The sequence below is a fragment of the Panthera onca genome, chromosome D3 (genome assembly GCF_046562875.1).
Source record: "Panthera onca isolate mPanOnc1 chromosome D3, mPanOnc1 haplotype 2, whole genome shotgun sequence".
Lineage (NCBI taxonomy): Eukaryota > Metazoa > Chordata > Mammalia > Carnivora > Felidae > Panthera > Panthera onca.
This window is the reverse complement of record NC_138350.1, coordinates 26,700,329-26,717,746: the sequence shown is the minus strand read 5'-3', so window position 1 is coordinate 26,717,746 and position 17,418 is coordinate 26,700,329. Positions and strand designations below refer to the sequence as shown.

At 41.3% G+C, this 17,418-nt stretch overlaps 1 protein-coding gene across 1 annotated transcript in view; it reads right to left on the bottom strand.

Moving 5' to 3' along the window:
• The window catches only part of LOC132664966 (piwi-like protein 1), a 29,183-nt gene extending 13,890 nt beyond the window's left edge, over nt 1-15,293 (bottom strand). The window contains exons 1-11 of the mRNA XM_081790850.1: nt 15,084-15,293; nt 13,865-13,967; nt 10,895-11,023; nt 10,093-10,307; nt 8,699-8,817; nt 7,746-7,826; nt 6,712-6,906; nt 4,476-4,587; nt 1,042-1,168; nt 706-823; nt 192-306 (exon numbers count right to left, since the gene is read on the bottom strand). Of these exons, the coding sequence (XP_081646976.1) occupies nt 192-306; nt 706-823; nt 1,042-1,168; nt 4,476-4,587; nt 6,712-6,906; nt 7,746-7,826; nt 8,699-8,817; nt 10,093-10,307; nt 10,895-11,023; nt 13,865-13,967; nt 15,084-15,293 (1,524 nt within the window). The remainder of the gene's footprint in view (nt 1-191; nt 307-705; nt 824-1,041; nt 1,169-4,475; nt 4,588-6,711; nt 6,907-7,745; nt 7,827-8,698; nt 8,818-10,092; nt 10,308-10,894; nt 11,024-13,864; nt 13,968-15,083) is intronic.
• Nucleotides 15,294-17,418: the final 2,125 nt, after the last annotated feature.

Here is a 17,418-nt window from a genome sequence, read left to right as displayed (position 1 = left end):
CTACATGCCAACCACGTTACATGCATTCTCATTGAACATCTGCTTACTGTCTCATAGAGAAAGGACAGGTAACCCAAGAAGAGAGAGTAGTCCCAGGTATTGACCTGAGTGAGTTCCTCTGCATTATTATTCACCTGACCTCAAATAACTAAATGAGTAAGTGAAACATGGCCACTTTGAAATGGTCTTACCGCTCTGCTTCCTTGAAGAATTCTTACTTCTTTCATAATTCTTCCTGAGAAGGACACGAAGTTGGGGTCAAATTTCAAATCCCAAAGTTGGAGTTCCCTTTGTGCACTCTTATTTCTGAAAGTTAAAATTTCCAAAAATCAATCCAAACGAAATAAGCAAAGGCAATGATCCACTTATAAAATTCTCCTCTAATCTAAAGATATCTTCTATTGTCCTCTGTGCTGACATGGTACAAAGAAGGTCCCTGGTACCCCGAAATCATGATGTCTTTGCTCTCACATTTGTGCAGGGTCTTAGGATCTTTCTATATCATTCTCCCCCTCCAGACTTCTCCTAACTTTGCATTGACAGAAAAAAATAGAGTTGTTTCCCCCAAGATATCGTCTTTGTCCCAACTGTCACATTTTAGTTGGAGAATCTGAGATGCCAGGGGTTCTACGCAGTCTCCGCTTCAGGACACACACACACACACACACACACACACACACACACACACAGAAAAATAACACTTACTTTTGTACAATATTCATGAATCTTCGTAATTCATGCTGCCTTTTTTCTGGATCCAACCTTGTATGCATAGCCAAGTCTCTCATCACTCTGTAGTCTTTACGCATTTCATCTGTTAGACCTTTACAAAAAAAAAGTTTAGAAAAGATATAGCTAAAGAAGCAAGAATAGATTTACACGAGAGAAGCCTTGACCACTGTATCTGCAAGAGGAAGAACCAGCAGAGAGAATGCAGCTCTGGGCCATATGGAGTATTATGAAAAGCCAGTACTTCTACATCCTAACACCTGGGGCTTAAAAGGGGTGGACTTCTCTGAAGACTGCATAAATCTGTAGTACCTGTCAGGTAGCATAGCTCAGGAACCAGCATTATAGGCTCATGGGGCGTGTCCTGTTGGCTCTTTTTCCATTTGCCTTTGCTGACCAAAAGTGGTTGAGTTAGGTCAGTAACCACTAGACCATGTTGCTGCTCAACAGAAACAAGAAAGAACACTGGTGTAACTATAAGTGAAGCCTCAGCAAAGTCACATAAATATGTATAGAAGTGCATTTTGGGGTCACCAACAGAGGCCTGGGGGTGTGCTGGTGATACGGTTTCCTCAAGTTTAAGAACGCATTAAAGATACTCTTAATATTCTCTTAGTTAGACGTCCCACAGATGGCCTCTTTTTTTCCCTCTATCAACACACGTAGCCAAGGAGAGAGGGATTCTTACAGACATTATATTGGGGGTCATTGTACCATCCTTTCACTACATATATGTAAACATATGACAGTCTCTTAGGATCTGTATTTCTCACTACAGCACTGTCTTAAAGATTCCTCAAACATACTTGAGAACTTTCAAGAGGATTCCCAAATGAAGGGGTGGACAACAAACCCAGTCAACTTTTTAGAGTTGCAATTCCACATCTATTCCCAACATGCCTCCTGCATCATTTCCCCTAAACTCTCAGTCCCTGCTTCCAGGAGGAAGAGATATTTGCCAAGACATCCTACCCCTGGGTTGCAATTTCCATGCCACAAACTGCCTTTACTCTCTAACACACAGCAATGGTTCTTCATAGATCCTTCCATGCCGATCAGCAAGGTCCTCATCAGTAAGAAGTTAGCCACATGAATTCTGGTGTTATCTGCCTGCTAAACATCCTGAGAACTCCAAAGGAGTTCCTACCTGAGACAAAACTTCACATCCAGTGTTCATGGCTCTTTTTCTCTTAAGCTGAACTATTGCTTTTAATTCTTATGATCTCATTGCAGACTATATATGGTTTTTTTTCCACCCTTACAGTGGTCTTTAGTTATTTGAAAGACAGCTGGGATTCACCCCCACTTTCCTGGTTCTAGAGTCTTAAGGCCCAAGCTTGTGCAGGTATCTACATGTGTGTAGAATCATGGCATCGTTTTAGGGCCTCATCTATCAAAGCCTTTGGACGAGCTATTCTTCCTGTCAAAAACTTTGGGAAACACACCTCTTATTTCCCATAGCTGCCATGCAACATCCTAGAAGGATCTCCTCCTCCAACATCAACTTCTGCACCTAAACAGGAGTTCTGTGGTCCTTCTTTGCAGCATTATGAAATCTTTTTTGAAGGCCAGGATTGTACTTTCCTTCTAAGGGCTCATCGATGGATTCCAGGATTTTTCTAGATCTCATGACAACAGGACAACTAAATTGCCATCTGTCATTAGACTGAGTTCCCACCAGGGCATCCCAAGACGACTCAAGTCGTTTCGAATATTTCAGCCCGTCTGTTTTTTTTCCTCAATTAAACCTGCTGAAACCACAATCTTATGTTTCTTTTACATCCAAGGCTCCTGCCTATCAACTCGTGCCAAGAAGGTAGTTTGTCTTCATGTGACAAATCCTCTAATTATTCCCAAACCCACTGCTCTGTGATGCCAGCATGTGTGAATTTACTACAACCTATATATATTTGAACTTCTATGTGCTAGTCATGGTGTAAGACAGAAGAGGTATTTACAAGGAGCAAAACCAACATTGTCCTGCCCTGGTGGAACTCTGTCTACAGAGAGGGGAGAGATTCATAAAATAACCACTCAAATACAGAATTCCAAATTGGGATAGATGCTATGAAATGCAAGAGCACAACAGAACAGGGGGACCCCACAGAGGCCTGAAGTTTCAGGTTGGTGTGGGGGTGGGGTGGATGTACTCTGGATACCCAGCATGGCTCTTCTCAATCAATGACATTTAAGGTCAAATTTGGAGAATGAACAAGCAAATATCAGCCTGGTATCTCCATCTACCACCTCCATCAGAGCCTAAGTCAACCCAAAAATCCCTAATCTCCTCACACCGACTCCCCCGTTGTAGTAAATAACTCTGGCATCCACTCACTTCCTACCTCTCCCACCCTAATTCCGGTCACCATTATCATTGACCTAAAGTGACTTAGCCACCTCCTCACTGATGACTCTGCCTCCCTTTTTACCCACATACAGCCCATTCCTTGTAATTAGACACATATCTGTAAAATAAAATATATCACTTCATCCATCTGTATAACACCTCACAATATCTGATTTGTCTCCGTGGACAGAACTTTATACAACGTGGCCCCCACTTCATCCTCTGATTTCATATCCTACAACCCAAGGATGTCCTCCCCGCAACCATGTGCACTTCTTCACAGAATAATCTAGCCTTGTTTGGGATCTGGATACATCTTGCCCATCTGGAAAGTGGGGCCTTTTCTCTTCTCCCTCATTTGCACACAGCTTGCTCCTTTCAGACATTCACATACCAGCTTCTCAGAGCTTTCCATGACCTCCCACTCTGAACCACCAGACACTGTCCATAATACCTCTCAATTTTAATTATCTGGATATATCCCTCATAATCCTTAGAATAGTCTTGTCTGCTGTCTCTCTTCCTGCCATAAGGATGCAAGTTCCTTAAGAACAGACAACTCAGTGGTCTTACCAATGTATACCCAAGATGTGTAATGGGCACTCATTAAGTGCTTTTTTGGATTGAATGAACAAGAACTAAGTATGAAGCACAAGTGAGGATAATGTAATAGCACCATCCCCTTGAAGGGATGCCAGAGGGCTGTGTAGCCTTGGTGGTTCCAAGTAGCCATGGTTTGGATTCCAGTATAAAAATACAAGCTGTTTTTAAAAAAATATTTATAAGTTCTTTCCATTTGCTACAGATATCTGTAATTCCTTTTTCTCATCTGCCAAAGCTAGAAGACTAATCTCGTCAACTACTGTATCTTTGTGCACCAAACTAAGTTTACTTATGTCTTTGTGAACAAAGATTGAGGAATCCATGAGTTCTGAGATTCAGCACACAGCTGGCATCCTTCCAGATGGTAATTAGTCATTTGTTTCTTCTTTTCAAACCAAATTCTATAGGGCTCAAACTTCTATATAAGGAAAGTGTTCATATATGAAGTCTTGCCATATTCTATTTTCTACCCAATGATCCATCAATATGTTTCAAACTACCATAGCCTCTTCTTAGGCCCACGGTAGAGGCCATATTGGAGCCATTCTAATCATGTGACATTACCCTCTATATGAGGCACTCGAATGCATGGATAATAGATCTGTCAAGTTACAATACCTCTAAGGAGAAATTTTATAATAGATTATTATATATGTTATAGGTTAAAATAGTATGTTATATTATTATAATCTAACATATAAGACTATATTGCACATGTATTTTTATGAGACATATTTGACTACATAATAAGAAAAAAATGAGATTTAAATACATTGAAAGACAGGAGATTTCCTACCTCCTTGTAGTAGTCTACAAAGGTGATTTCCTCACCACCTGATTTCTTAAACGTACTTCTGGGAGTCTCCTCCCAATTAATAGCATCCACTCGATAAGTTCTATTGTTATACCTGTGGAATGGTCACAACATATAGTATTATTCCTAACATATTTATGGCATGGGATCATGTAAGAAGTGAGAAGCTTTAAATCCTACAAGAAATTTCAGGATATATCCACTTTAGTAAATTCATATGACATATAATTCACCTATGTAAGGGTACAATCCAATGGTTTTAGTATATTCACAGAGTTGTAAATCCTATACATTTGCCTACCCACCTTATTTCACATGAATTGAATGATACAGTATGTGACCTTTCCTGACAGCCTTCTTCCACTTAGTGTACTATTTTTCAAGGTTTATCTATGCCGTAGCATGTATTGGTATTTCATTCATTTTTGTTGCCAAATGACACACTATTTTATGGATATACATTTTTATTTTTCCATTTAGCAGTTGGTGAACATTTGAGTTGTTAACACCTTTGAGCTATTATGAATAATGAGGTTATGGACATTCATGTATCAATTCTGGTAGACATAGGTTTTCATTTCTCTTGGGTATAAAACTAGGAATAGATTTCTAGCTCATATGGTGACATTATATTTAGCATATTGAGAAAGGACCATCCTGTTTTCCAAAGAGACCACACCATTTTTACTTCTACCAGCAGTATGTGACTGTTGGTTCCAACTTTTTCACATCGTTGCCAACACTTAATCTCTGCCTTTTCAAATTAAGCCATCATAGTATGAACAGGTATTTGCTTGTGGTTTGACTTTGCATTTCCCTGATGGCCAATAATATTGAGTTTCTTTTCATGTGATTATTGGCCATTTATGTATTTTCTTTGGAGGCTTGTCTATTCAGATCCTTTGCCCATTTTTTGAAAGTTGGGTTGAAAAAATAAATAAAAGTTAGGTTCTCTTTTAATTATTGACTTGTAAACATTTCTTACATATGGAGATGCAAGTTATTTAGGAGATATGTGATTTCAAATGTTCTCTCATTCTCTCCTTTTTTTCTTTTTTCTTTTTCTTTTTCTTTTTTTTTTACTTTAAAGAAAGAAAGTTTTTAATTTGGTGAAGTCCAATTTATATTTTCCTTCTGTCATCCCTTCTCTGTTGGCATTTTATTTTATAAGGTTTTGCCTAACTCAAAGTCAAGAAAATTTACTCCTAGATTTTCTTCTAGGAATTTTATAGTTTTAACTCTTACATTTAGGTCTATTTTGAGTTAATTTTGGGGATAAATTGGAGTTAATTTTGTATCTTCTGTGAGGAAGGGCCAGGTGGATATCCAGTGGTCCCAGCAATATTTGAGGAAAAGAGTATTCCTTTCCCAAGAAAGCAGTCTTGACATTTGTTGAAAAAAAATCATGGACTGTAAATGTGAGGGTTAACTCCAGGATTCTCAGTTCTATTCCATTGATTTTTAGGTCTATCTTCATACCAGTATCCCACTGTCCTGATTCCTAGAGCTTTGTAGTAAATTTTGAAATTGGGAAGCAAGAATAAAGTTGAGGACTCCTAAGATGATGCTGGCCAAGCAGTTTTACATCCACGCTCTTCAGCTTAAAATGTCTGGTCTAGAGGAAGATTAAAACACTTCCGTCAAGCGGAAATTTGCTAATGGATTATAATTAAGCCCTGATTTTTAAAAATAGTTAGGCACAAAGCAAGAGAAAAGAAATTTGGAAGGAGCATATTCTGTTACATGTGAGAGAGGGTTCAGAGCAGGTGACTGGATCAACATCAGGAATCACAAGAACAGCAAAATCTACAACTGAAACTTATCTTTTTCTCATGCTGTATAGCCAGATGAGAAAAGCATGGATGGATTCTCACCATTTCCATGCTATTTCTGCTTCTGATCTAATGTTTAGTGATTTGAAAACTATAGGACCATCTCTTATGGGGGGAAAAGTTCTCAGTGATTGGATAGGTTTTTAAAAAGCAGACTTACAGGACACGTGGGTGTCACAGTTGGTTAAGTGTCCGACTTCAGCTCAGGTCATGATCTCATGGTTCGTGGGTTCAAGCCCCACATCAGGCTCTGTGCTGACAGTGCAGAGCCTGGAATCTGCTTCGGATTCTGTCTGTCTCTCTCTCTCTCTTTCTGCCCCTCCCCCACTCTGTTTTTCTCTCCAAACAAACAAACATTAAAAAATTAATTAAAAAAAATCACTTACTTTGTAAAAACAATTGATCCAACTAATTCTTTAGAAATTTCCTTAGCATCTTTCCTTTGGGATTTGTTATCAACATGCATTATTAGATCATAAGCAGTTTGCATTCGGAGCAGTTTATGGTTCACATCAGCACAGAGGGTAATGCTGGTTTCATACTCAAGAATAGAAGTACTATATCCAGGCCAGATTACCAGCCTGCAAACAGAATACATTAGATGTAAGGGTCAAAGTCCAAGCTCTGAACAAAGAAGCAAGTGTCCCAGGGTTGGAACTTGGGGTCTAAAACTGGTGCTTAGGAGTCAAGCAGTTTCAAATTCTTATTTTTAGTAAGAACTGATCTTTTAAAGGACCTTTCCAATAGAGATTTACCTGATGTGCTAGTTATAACTCTTACACCCTCTTTGTTAAACCATATTGTTATCACCCACAGGCTCACATACCTATATCCACACACGTACATACGTATGTGAGAATATATAGGATATAGGTGTATAAATTATAAACATATACACAATATATATACATACATACATGTAGCTATAATTACTATGAGTGGGAGAGAGCCAAAGCATAAGAGACTGTTAAAAACTGAGAACAAACTGAGGGTTGATGGGGGGTGGGAGGGAGGGCAGGGTGGGTGATGGGTATTGAGGAGGGCACCTTTTGGGATGAGCACTGGGTGTTGTATGGAAACCAATCTGACAGTAAATTTCATATATTAAAAAATAAAAAAAAAAAAAAAAAAGAAAGTATTTAAGAGAAATTTATTATCCAAATTTTAGAAGATTTAGACTTCTTATGAGGTTTATATAACTACCGAATACCTCAAGGTTTATGCTTATCACTCTAGGATTATAAGAGTGAATCTTTTCACTTCGATTCAAATTTACATTAAAATCTAACTTAATCGTTCATGGCCAGTGGGTACCACTGAAAAGACCATCACTTATAAATTCTACTGCTTCAAATGAGAGTAACTTTCTCAAATGCTTCTATGGTCAGGTCTGTAGAATGTGAAACTTTCCACTGTGTACTTATGATTGAGGAACTCCGTGGCCTCATTCTCGTTGTAATAGTTGCGACCAACTTGCTTCAAATCCATCATCTTCAAAATTCTAGAAATTGGAAGAATGGATTTCATTGAAACCACAGTGAATATTATTAAGCATTTACTAACAAACACGGAGATACACTGGGGGAAAGAAATCTACAAGTGACTTTGTTTTACAAACAATTAACAGGAAGTGCCTGATACAACAAGTAAATGACATTGTAAGGTAGATATTAAAGCCCCTTGAACCTCCATTTTCCCCTCCTTTACATAATCTACAACAAAAGGTCATGGGAAGGTCATCAGAAGGTCCTTCATCCCCAGAAATGAACTGAAACCTCTTTTGCAGACTATGTGCCTCCAATTTTCATTTTCACTATTTGTGCATCACCATAAGTGTAGAACACCAAACAAATGTAGGGGTGCCTGCTTGGCTGAGTCAGTTAAGTACCAGACTTTGGCTCAGGGCATGATCTTGCACTGAGGGCTCAAGCCCCGCACTGGGCTCTGTGCTGACAGCTCAGAGCCTGGATCCTGCTTCGGATTCTGTGTGTCTCTCTCTCTGCCCCTCCCCCCTTGTGCTCTATCTCTCTTACAAAAATAAACAAACACTTGGAAAAGAAAACAAATGCACATTTACCCCAGGGAGAAAGAGGCATCGCTGTGCACAGTTGACATCTGCCCCTCCCTAGACAGGGAGCAGGCATGTGATGTGGGGTAGGCAGGAAGAACAATGTCAACAATAAGCCACAGAACTCAAACAAAACTCAAATCTAGGTGAGGTTCAAGTGCTGATTCATCTCAAAGATCGCTTGCCCTCCCAGAACATGAGGAGACATCGAGAACACAAATTCTAGGACCAAACACCTATGTGCAGTGCCACTGACACACTAACATGCAACCAAATCTCAAGGAAACGAAATCTTACAAACACACTTTCTAAAGAGAATGTTGTAATAACGTAAGCAGTCCAGTGAGGTGGGTTTGAGTTCACTGCAGAATTCAATGGTGACCTTCACAATCTTTTTGCCCCATCGGCTGACCAGTTCTGTTTTCTGAGGTAAAGAAAAAACAAAAAGGTCTGGTGCTCCTTCCAAGGAGAGTATGCTCATTACTAGACCACAAATCAACAGGTCACTTGGGTGTCTGGCAGGAGCAATCTTAACCCCCAGAGGCACATGCAGGTAGAAAATAGGATTTAGGAGACCCAAATGGGGGTCAGAATTAAATATTTACAATGATTTTTTTTTTAACTTAAACAAGCTCCTGTAAATTATGCACTTGGTAAATATAGAAGTTTATTGAAGTGGGGTGTCTGGGTGGCTCAGTCGGTTAAATGTCTGACTTGAGCTCAGGTCATGATCTCACAGTTTGTGTGCTCTAGCCCTATATTGGGCTTTGTGCTGACAGCTCAGAGCCTGGAGCCAGCTTCAGATTCTGTGTCTCCCTCTCTCTGCCCCTCCCCTGCTCACACTCTGCCTGTCTCTGCCTGTCTCTCTCTCTCTCTCTCTCTCTCTCTCTCTCAAAAATAAACGTTGGAAAAAAAATTTTTTAAGTTTATTGAAGAGGGTCACCTGGGTGGCTCAAGCAGTTAAGCCTCTGACTTTTCATTTCAGCTCAGGTTATGATCTCATGGTTCAGGGGTTTGAGACCCACTTCAGGCTCTGTGCTGTGTCAAACCTGCTTGAGATTCTTTCTCTCTGCCCCTCCCCCAATTGCTCACTCTCAAAAATATTAAATTAAGGAAAAGAAATGGAATATTAAGTCCTTCCAGTTCTGTGTGTGCATGTGCATGCATGTGTGATGTATTGGAACAAGAAATAAAAACTTATTCAATACTTCATCAGCATTTGAGCCCTATTTGCCATTGAAAAGGTAAAAAATATATATTTTGCTCCTAAATTTATTTTAACCACCAAAATGAGGCATGAGGGAACATCAGTGATAGCCAAAAATGGCATGTGGGTTTTGTTACAAATCCTATGGGCAAGAGATCTTCAAGAGGTCTCCATGAACCATTGTATAAAAATGGTATATTTGCTATAATACAGGGAGAATGTGAGAGAAAGAAAGAACAAAGGTCAAGAAAATGTCCACTAACAGGAGTGCCTGCATGGCTCAGTTGGTTAAGTGCCCAACTCTTGACTTCAGCTCAGGTCATGATCTTGTGGTTTGTGGATTCAAGCCCTGTGGCCCTGCACAGTCAGTGCAGAGCCTGCTTGGGATTCTCTCTCCCTTGCTCTCTGCTCCTCCCCTACATGTGCTTTCTCTTTCTCAAAATAAGTGAATAAACTTAAAGAAAAAGAAAATATCCAATAACATTACTTCACCTGCTTTTGTAGTTTATGAGGCAGTAATAAAGAGTTCCCATCAAATATGTGACACTCTCCAATTACATGTTTATGCTGGCAAAGCAAATCTGTACGAACTTTTCCATCTTCAATCTCTGGCATGTAATCAATGTTATACTTATACGTGAGGAGTTCAGGGCGAGAGGTCACTCGGAAATGGTTGGTGAATAGCTTTACCACTCTACCTTGCGTTCCTGAAAAAAACAAGCCACATGTCAATAATGAAACAAGTTGACCAATCGCTCCCAAAACAATGTAGACACCACGATCTTGAGAGCTTAAGTTAGGTCAAACAAAGACATGAACAAGTAATGAACACTTACACACACCTGATGCCCAGAATATGTACCAGCCTTTTAAAGGAATCCTCACACAAACATACATTTAGAGTTAAAATAGAAGATTAAAATATTAAATTAACAATAACAAGAGATCAAAAGAAAACCTCTTGTAACACAAAGCTTCTAAATGGGGAGGGTGAGTGGGGAGCCACTGTTTGTAATAGTGTTTAGCATAAAAAAAAAAGGCTCAACACAACCAAAGAACTGGGTCATTTGATTTTAGTTGCTATAAAAGGAAAAGAAAACTGGAGAATACATCCAGGTCCCAAAATAGGTCTCTATTTCTGCAAAGGTGGAGGTTATTACAACATGAGAAGGTGGGAAGGTACCTCCACTCACAGTGATGGGGTGAAGCTCTAAGACTCTCAAATACAAATGAACCTCAGAACAAGAAAAACACAAACAATTGCATAACATTAGGTTGTTAAAGGCCAGCACACCTGTTGTGGAGTCTTTCACATGTTCCAAGTACTGTCGGGTATTCACCACCTGGTCTTGAAAAATGGCTCCAATACCCCTTTTCCCCTTCAGTGACAATGCCTGCAATCCAGCCCCCAGCTGAAGTTCTTCTGCACAGAAACAAATGCAAAAACCATGAATTTTATATAAAAAACAAATGGAAACGTAAACAAAGGACAATGTTAAGTACAACTTAAGTTGAGGTTGTTGGAGGTAGAAAACAGGGTTGTCAAAGGATCCAAACAACAGTAGTTCAGTAATGATCACCAGAAAAGGTGAATGTTACCCAGAAGCCTTTCCCAACAAGACCCCATTCCATGTCAGCGGCTACCCTAGCACCACGTTCATTGCTGCTATGGTGTTTGCCTCCTTTCATCCAGTATTTGCTCAGAGTGCAAGCTTCTTCAAATCAGAAACTTTGTCCTTTCTCTGACTTCTTTATAGGCTAATCACCTGATACCAGAGTGCCCTCTAGTGGGCATCATAAAATGCTGACTAAATAAACAGCCCTTTCAAAAAAAAAAAAAAAAAATGCATGAGAGGTGTTTGAGTGACCTCAGTGGATGAAGCTGAGGACTCTTGGTTTCAGCTCAGGTCATTATTTCACAGTTCCTGAATTTGAGCCCTGCATCAGAGCTCTGTGCTGACAGCATGGAGTCTGCTTGGGATTCTCTCTCTGCTCCTCCTCTGCTCTGGCTCTCTCCCTCTCTCTACATAAACAAACTAAAAAAAAAAAAATTGTTTATCAAAAGCCAGTTTCATGATTTTTTTTTTAAAAAACAACTGATCGATTTTTTTTTAACAGCAACTGGGAAAGGCTCTCATGTTATTTTTATCACATTGTAATATTCATCTAACTATTTTAAAGGTCAATATTTGGAGCACAGTGCAAGGCAATCTTTCACATATTATGAAAGAAACCTCCATAAATGGGTAATACAGTCCATGCTTTGGGTTGCACAAACTGGTTTTCTTCAAAATGTTACTTCTGGAAGCTATTATCCCCAGCTTATGATGCTCTTATAAAAACACAGTCTGAATTTCCATAATAGAAAAACTTATTTCATTTTACACATAAGTTTTTAAATGATTTTTATCAAACTCTCAATTCCTGACACACCCAGCAATCAAATTTATCATATTCAAACTTCAGTGAAAGAAAACAGCAAGCATCATTCATTAGTACTTGCTACATAACAATATACTTTACATAAAATATTAATAACCCCTGAGATGTGACAGGTGATAAAAATAGGTGTCTTAATATTGTATATTCATGTTTATAACTTCATCTTATGGGGTCTGGAATTTGTCTCAGTTTATTATAAACGTATTTATAACAGAGGATACCAAAAGCAGAGGCAACAGGAACAAAAATAGACAAGTGGGAATTCATACTAAATACTTTCTGTACAGCAAATGAATCAATCAACAGAATGAAAGGCAACTTATGGAATGGGAGAAAGTATTTGCAAACCATGTATCTGATAAGGGGTTAATTTAAAATACAATAAGGAACTTCTGCTACTCAATAGCCAAATACCTAATAACCTAATTTTTTTTTTAATGGGGAAAGGACCTGAATTGGCATCTCTCCAAAGAGGACATATAAATGGCAAACAGATATATGAAAAGATGCTCAAGGTCATTCATCGGAGAAATGCAAATCAAAACCACAATGAGCTATCACTTTCCATCCGTAAGTATGGCAATTATATCACACACACACACAAAGCACACGTGCACACACACAAAGCATGCATGCACACAAAGTATGCATGCACACACGAAGAACCTCCCCCCCCCCCAAAAAAAAAAGACAGCAAGTGTTAGTGAAGATGTCAAAAAACCTGAACCCTCTTAGAATACAAAATGATATAGCTGCTATGGAAAACAGTATGGAGATTCCCCAAACACTTAAAGGTAGAACCACCAATCCAGCAATCCCACTTCTGGAGGATTCTTTCAAAGAATTGAAATTAGAATCTTAAAGAGCCATGTTTGCTGCAGCCCTTGTTAAAACTAGCCAAGCCCTGGAAACAACCTGAATGCCCATCAATGACTGAATGGATAAAGTTAATACAGTATATACACACAGTGGAATATGATTCAGCCTTAAAAAGGAAATCCTGCAATAGGAGGCATGATCTTGAGGACATCATGCTAAGTGAAATAAGCCAGTCCTCGAAGAACAGATCCTGCATAATTCCACTGGTAGAAGACATCTAAAATAGTCAAAGTCACAGAAGCAGATAGTAGAATGGTGCAATTCGGTGAGGGGAATGAGGAGTTGCTACTCAACAGGTGGAAAATTTCCCTTATGCAAGTTCTAGATAGCTGCCGTGTAACATTGTGCCACTAGTTCACAGTACTGTATTGTACACTTAAAAATATGTTACAGGGTAGATCTCATATTAACTCTTCTCACCATAATTAGTAAGAATTTAAAACTAAAATAGCAGCAAATCAGAGAATCAGATTTGAGGTGTAATTATATGAGCCAAATCCTTGGCAATCAGTATTAGGCTGCATGCACACCTGCATAATGATAACCTTTCACCTATGAAAATAAAATGAAGGTAAATGCTGAGATGCCCGATGAGCTGCCCAAGCATTCCATACAGTGGTTTACAGTAAGGTTTCTAGAGTTCTTAATTAACTTGGAGTTATTGTATACACATGCACTGTCTAAATCTGAAAAGCAATTCTTTTGAACAATTGGCTAGTCTGATTGATAATAGTCTCCATTTCTTTTTCCTAAACCTTAAAATAGAAGGGGACTAAAACACTGACAGGTAATTCATCGCAGCAATGAAAAATAGTTGCAAGCTGTACACTCTTTGCATCCTGCCAAAACATACTGAGGTTCTCTGCCTAGAGTTTTATGGCTGTGGTACACCCTCATGTATTAAACACCCCCCCCCCCCATATCCCTCTCTTTCCCTCTTTACTTGGAGGCTGAGGTGTTCTTCTTGGTCTTCTTCGTCGTGCAGGCTTGACCACTGGACTTTCCAGTGGCTGGAGGCCAGGCTGAATTTGACCAGTTTGCTGGGTCTGTATGTTTTAGGAGATAGAAATAAAGAGTGATAGTAACGGTGTTTGTTCATCATCCCTAAATGGCTTGCCTGCCAGGTGCCAGGCACTGCCAGGGCATGAAGCATGTTCCCTTGTAAAGGCTCACATGCCAGTGACAGAAAATAAAAGTCATGATTTCTCTAGGTTAGTGTGTTAATTGCTAAGGAATTGAAGAAATGTAGAACCAAGCAAAGTACAGAAAACTGGGTATTACCAGAAGGTGGGATGTGAGGGGGCTGGTTGAATTCACGGGGGACAAAGACCCTCAGTGAGAAGTTGCCAATGAATCAAAAACTGGAAAGAGGAGAGTGAGTTACAAGGTTATACGAGCCATAGGTAGAGGAAAGAGCAAATTTTCTACTGTAGAAACGTTCAAGAAAGAACAAGGTGGCCGATGTGACTGCTGCAAGGTGAGCACGAGGTAGAGAAGCTTAGGTCAGAGAGGTGGTGGGAGAGAGGCCATTTTTTTCAATGTTTATTTTTGAGAGAGAGAGGGAGGGAGAGAACAAGCAGGGGAGGGTCAGAGAGAGAGAGAGAGAGAGAGAGAGAGGAAGACAGAGGATCCAAAGCGGGCTCTGCACGGTCACACTTGGGGCTCAAACCTACAAACCGTGAGATCATGATTTGAGCTGAAGTCGGGGCTTAATGGAATGAGCCACAGGTGCACCCCAGGAGGGAAGCCATCTCAGATGTGCCTCTGACTGAGAAAATGGGAACCTTTACAGGATGTCAGGCAGAGGAACTGCATGGACCGATTTATATGGTTCTGTGTGCTGGGAAACAGGCAGAAGGAACGACCAGGGTGGAAGCAAGAAGACCAGTTTGGAGACCACTTGCCACGTGCAGCAAGGGATGCTGGTGGCTTGGACCAGAGGGTAATAACAGAGGTGGTGACACATTGTCAGATGGCAGATATTTTTTGGAAAATTGGGAGAGGACAGTGTTTCCTGGATGTTGGTGTGCAGGAAGAGTTTGGGGTCAAGAGAGGAATCTAGGGCATATTTGCATATGAGAAAACGCGTGAGAAGGAAGCAGTAGCTGAGGAAGATAAAGCATCTTTTGCACCAAAGAGAGTGAACAGGCCATTGTGCTCACCGCTGTGGCGGCTCCCGGCGGCGGAGGCGCGGCGGCTCCCGGCGGCGGAGGCGCGGCGGCTCCCGGCGGCGGAGGCGCGGCGGCTCCCGGCGGCGGAGGCGCGGCGGCTCCCGGCGGCGGAGGCGCGGCGGCTCCCGGCGGCGGGGCGGGTTGAGAGGGCGCCCGACCTCGCGCGCGGCCTCGGGCTCGGGTCCTGGCCCGACCTGACATTACTGTCCTGAAGGGGACAGACCCTGGAAGGGGACACAGTTATGTTAGACTTCTCTAGGTAGTTGTCTGGTCACCTTCTACAAACTAGGACTTTGAAGAAGGCATCAGGTTGCTAACTACACGTGTTTTCCAATCACACCAAAAAGACTGCTAGCTGCCAACTTGTCAGAGAAGGATCCTGTGGTAAAAGGGAACCTGGTAAAATATTCTTAGAGATGTGCAGAAAATTATTGACTAGGATTTTTTTCCCCCACACCAAGTGACAGGTCACTGTGGGTTACCCTGCTTGCTTGTAGGAGTCCAGTGCAAACGGAATTCACACCTACCGCCTACCCCCTGGCGCGCGCGCACACACACACACACACACACACACACACACCCACACACACCACACCCCACACCCACAGGCACACACACCCAGGGCCACCGCCACCTGAATGGGTCACCCTTCCCTGACTCCGCTGACACAACTCACCTTCCTTCCTTCCTCCTGAAGTATTAGTCTGATCTGTGGGGTGTTAGTTGCCTTCTTTCATGCCCTGTAGCCTAGGGTTCCTCTTTCAGCCCCGCAGCGCCTGAGCGCTGACATCCGCTGGGTCAGAGGGGCAAAGCTCCTCTCTGAAAGGGTCAGCCTTTCCCGGGACTGGCCCTGTACCTCGCCACGGCCACCAAAGGGCAGTAGGTCTAGCCTGGCCTCCTTGCGGGACGCTCCCACAGTCAGCAAGGCCCGACCAGCCCCCACCCTCATTTCTATTTCAACCCTGCCGGCCCAGCCCCTTCAGGCACCGCCTCCATCCGGGCCCAAATGAGGCCTACCTAGTAGTGCACCTGGCGGTTTCAAAGGTGCTCTGAGTCTCAGGGGGATGGGCGTGAGTGGTTCTGCCCGCACTCCTGCCCCACCCTACCTCCCCTACCAACCATCCCCCCCTTAACCTGCCAGGTGACTTTACCAAACGAGGTGCACATGGAGCTCCAGAAACTTAGGCCCTTACCACTTAATATTTTAACCAGTTCCCCACTGCTTCCAATAAAACTACATTGTAACCACTGTGACTATCTTTGGATCCAAATCTAGGCTCCTCCATCATCGTCTCCTTGGCCTAGATCCCTACAAGTGGGTTTGCAGTGATTTGTAAGCTTTTAAGTATTGGGGTAATTAAAAAAAATTTTTTTGTTGTTGTTGAATCAGGCTTTTTTGTCCATTGCTTCCAAGTTTCTATCATTCTTTGACTTTGCCACTTAAAATTGTTTTTTAATTCACTAATTCTTTAATTTTTGTAATTGCATTGTCTTGCATTTAAATCCTTGATGCACACACTGGATACCCATTTCATTGTTTAACTTTTTAATTTTAATTCTAGTTAGCATAACAGCATTCCATTAGTTTCCACTGGACAGTCATTTTAATTCAGAGAGAGTTATCTGACACCATTTCTAAAATAATCCTAACCTTGCCCCTGCTTTGAAGTCCCATGGTAATTCTGCAGAAACCTGTGTGTTCCTTTGGCTCTAATTCCAAACTCAGTTCTGCTTTGTCTGGTGTACCAGTAACATGATGTTTTGTTCCTTGACCTTGAAAATATTCTAAAGACAAGAAAAGCCTAAATTGGCTAAGCACTTGAACATCCCTGGCTGTTCCTTCAAATGAGTTTTTGAGTCAGTGCATTAAGTTCCAGAATATAATAAATGCTGTTGCCTGGTGCCTCTGAGGTTGGATTGAATTTAGACATCGATTTAGTTCTTCTGAGTTGCAGAGTCTTCACTAAGGTTTTCCCGGAAAATCCTTGTGCTCATAAGTGATTCCAAGGAAGATGTTTGGGGGTATCCAGGTTGCTGTATAGAGAGCACCCTAGAAACTGGCTCAGGTGCCCTCTGAGGGGGCATGTGTACCCCCCATGGTGGGGGCCATGTGTACTGAGTGTTCTGGTTTCAGATTCTGGTTTGTCTGGTGGAGGGTAACCTGAGAGAGGGTGTAGGGAGAAGAAGAGGAGAAAACTCTGGAATAGCAAATTGGATGAGACTCCCAGACATCACTTATGGACTTGGTGTCCTGCCCTGAGTCCAGCCCAGTCCTTGGGTATAGCAGGTTCTTAGTATTAAGCACACCTGAGATGCATCCTTCAGT